The sequence below is a fragment of the Naegleria gruberi genome (assembly GCF_000004985.1).
Source record: "Naegleria gruberi genomic scaffold NAEGRscaffold_470, whole genome shotgun sequence".
Lineage (NCBI taxonomy): Eukaryota > Heterolobosea > Eutetramitea > Acrasida > Naegleriidae > Naegleria > Naegleria gruberi.
Window position 1 is genome coordinate 1 of NW_003163011.1, and position 2,842 is coordinate 2,842.

The 2,842-nt window shown below is 33.0% G+C and overlaps 2 protein-coding genes across 2 annotated transcripts; both read right to left on the bottom strand.

The window, feature by feature from the left end:
* Nucleotides 1–46: 46 nt before the first annotated feature.
* NAEGRDRAFT_76798 (uncharacterized protein) lies at nt 47–960 on the bottom strand (the record flags this gene model as incomplete). Its single annotated transcript, XM_002668244.1, has 3 exons — nt 47–558; nt 612–893; nt 939–960. Coding segments are annotated over 3 exons (816 nt in total), but the record flags the coding sequence as incomplete, so codon positions are not given.
* A 282-nt stretch (nt 961–1,242) lies between these two features.
* NAEGRDRAFT_76799 (uncharacterized protein) lies at nt 1,243–1,572 on the bottom strand (the record flags this gene model as incomplete). The annotated part of the gene is made up of 1 exon (XM_002668245.1): nt 1,243–1,572. The coding sequence occupies one exon, from the start codon at nt 1,570–1,572 to the stop codon at nt 1,243–1,245; it is 330 nt and encodes a 109-aa protein (XP_002668291.1).
* Nucleotides 1,573–2,842: the final 1,270 nt, after the last annotated feature.

Sequence of the window (2,842 nt, forward strand, 5' to 3'; positions counted from 1 at the left end):
GAATGTCTTCATATTCTGCATTGATCATTTCCCAGCCTTTCTGAACTATTACAAGATTATGCTTGAATAATTCCATTGCAATTTTGTCTTTGGAGTTATTCTCATAAGTTTTGGAACGCTTGGCTATTTCTTCTTGAATCATTTCTACTTTCTTTGATGAAATCTTCTTTTTGGCAAGTGATTGACTGGCATTGGCAGTTGTTTTTTCATGTTCTTTAGGAGAAAAAGCAGCTCTATACGAATCAAAAGTTGGATCCAAACGTTTTCTCATTTCATACGAGCCAGAAAAAATTATTTCATTATCAACTTGATGCATGAGAATCTTTTTGAGATAAACGAGAGTGAAAATAGTGCACATCTTGTCCTGAGTTTCGGTTAATCTTGTTCCCTCAATAACGTCTCCCTCAATTTCATGAAATTGAACTGATAATTGCTTTCTCAATATGAAATTGCTGAGAAGATTACAGACGAAACAAAGCTTGTGTTGAGGAGAAAGATTATCGTACATATTTCTGAAAACAGTGTTATGTGAAAAGAAGCCACTATATTCAACAAAGACTATTCACCAAGATGATGATTAACAACCTTATTCGAAACAAGTTTAAACTTACCTTCCTTTTCAGGATGAGAAACATTCAAATCTACAAAACGCTCCCAATCTCTAATAATTCGTGGAATCAACAATTTGAATAATTCACAATACTCTTCATACATTGGCAATCTCTCCAAAGGAAATGCTATAACTTTACTACACAATTCGTCCCAATCATACATGCCAGTCCTTTCGTATTTGGTGTTGAGTAATTGCTCAGCCTTTGGAAGTGATTCACCCATTCCTGTGAGCCAATCCTCTAAAACTTGTTTCTTTTGACTCTCACTCATATTGGCAAAGGCTTTGAGAATGTATTTAACGCAACAAATTGATTTTGAAAACTTACCCTTGAGGAATTGTGTTGACATTTTTTTTTGGTTGTTTTTTCAAGAAACTAACTCTCAAAGGAGGAACATATTGGGCTAGGCTTGTGAGACAATATTGTAAACAAAGCTACTGGAGGCTATTTTTTTCAAAGCCTTTGTTTTTCTAGGTTCATTTCAAAACAACTAGTTTAACAAGTTTGGTTGGTGGTTCGATTCCTGGCGCTGTTAAAAATAGTTATTACTGGTGGTTTCCATTATTCATTAATTCTTTATGAGTATATTAGTTTGTTGTATCAAAGTTTGTATTAAGAAGTTAAAAAGAAGTTAGTGCCAATTTGGCTTATTACTGTTTTCCCGTCGAGATCTGTGTTGTTCAACAGTTCTTTCCACTTCCTTTGTGAATGCTCCTTCATGTGTATCCATCCAAAACTGGACAGCTAAATGGATGGACATAATAAGAGGTGAAATGAGTTCCAATCCTCTCACTTTGAACTTGGCAACTGAGAAAACAACCATTATTAAAACTAAAGAAGCAAACAATGATCCGGCCAATAGTTTGATTAAAATTTCAATGGTACATTCATACAGATCTTGTACATCCGTTTTTCTAAATGTTCCTTTTAACTTTTCATGAGCAGTATGAAGAATTGCCATACTAATCACAAAGCAGCCACTATTAACATCATTAGAGGAATTACCAGAGGATTAACAATATTCAAATGATATAATAAATATGAATCTTCACATATCTCTCTGATAATAATAACTAAAAAGAAACAAGCTAAGGTTGGTATGAAATGGGATTTTTCAAATAGAGAGGGAAATTGACATCTTTTTCTTATTGTTTCTTTGTTACAATTTTCAAATAAATAGTAAATCAGCCAAAGAAAGGAAGCAAATACTATGTAAAGCATTGAGCCAATCGCATCAAAATAATAAAATAGGTGTTGTTCCCATACACTTAAGCGTTGATTGTAAAGATAAAATTTTGTTTTCTTTGTGACCCAGTAAAAAACAATTCCACTCAAAAATATACATCCTATGACAACTCTAATAAAATAGTAAATAAACATTTTTGCTTTTTGAACCAGTGCACCACATGTAGATGTATGGTTAACAAAATCAATCAGTATACTGGCCCACAATATGATTGTAGAAAATGAAATGCAAGTTATTAATCCTCCATACGAAATCAAAATGTTATGATTTGGAGGCTGTTCTGTGAAAAATACCCATCCCAAAGATAATAACCCCAATGACACAAACATATTCTTTCCTGTAAACGAATTCTTTCGAATTTTGAATAATGGTATCACATTAAAAAACATTTTTTTCACCAGGAATAAAGCCACATAGGAAAAACTCATTTCCCATTCGAAAGTTTTCTTTTCTTCAGAATTGAAACAACAGCAACAAGTAATTTCTTTGTCTTGATGATTTTGTTCAAGGAAACCTTCATTTTCTTCACCGTCTGATTCACTTTCTGCCTCTTCAATGTTGTCTGAATTTGAAGTAGTTTGAGAAGTTCCAATATCTTTAAGTTCTATTGATCCACTATTAGATGGTGGTGCATTAGGAATTGCTAGTGTTATTGTTGATGTGGAAATGGTTTTACCTTCTGAAACTGAAGGATTATTGTTTGAAGAAGGTACATGTTTACGAACCTTTTTCTCTCTTTCATGTTTACAACATCCAAGGTAGAGTATCAGAATAATTGCACCTATTAATTGAGCAGCAATCACAATAGAATATGGAAAATAAAATAGTTGAATGCTTTCGGCAGGTTTGTCATTAATTGGATGGCATTCAAAATTTCTACTTGAAACTTCATAACAAACACTAACTGGTTGAGTTCTGTCAAAACATCCTTTGACTTGTTGGATAACATCACGATAACTACTGATAGTAATATTCTCAGAAGGGA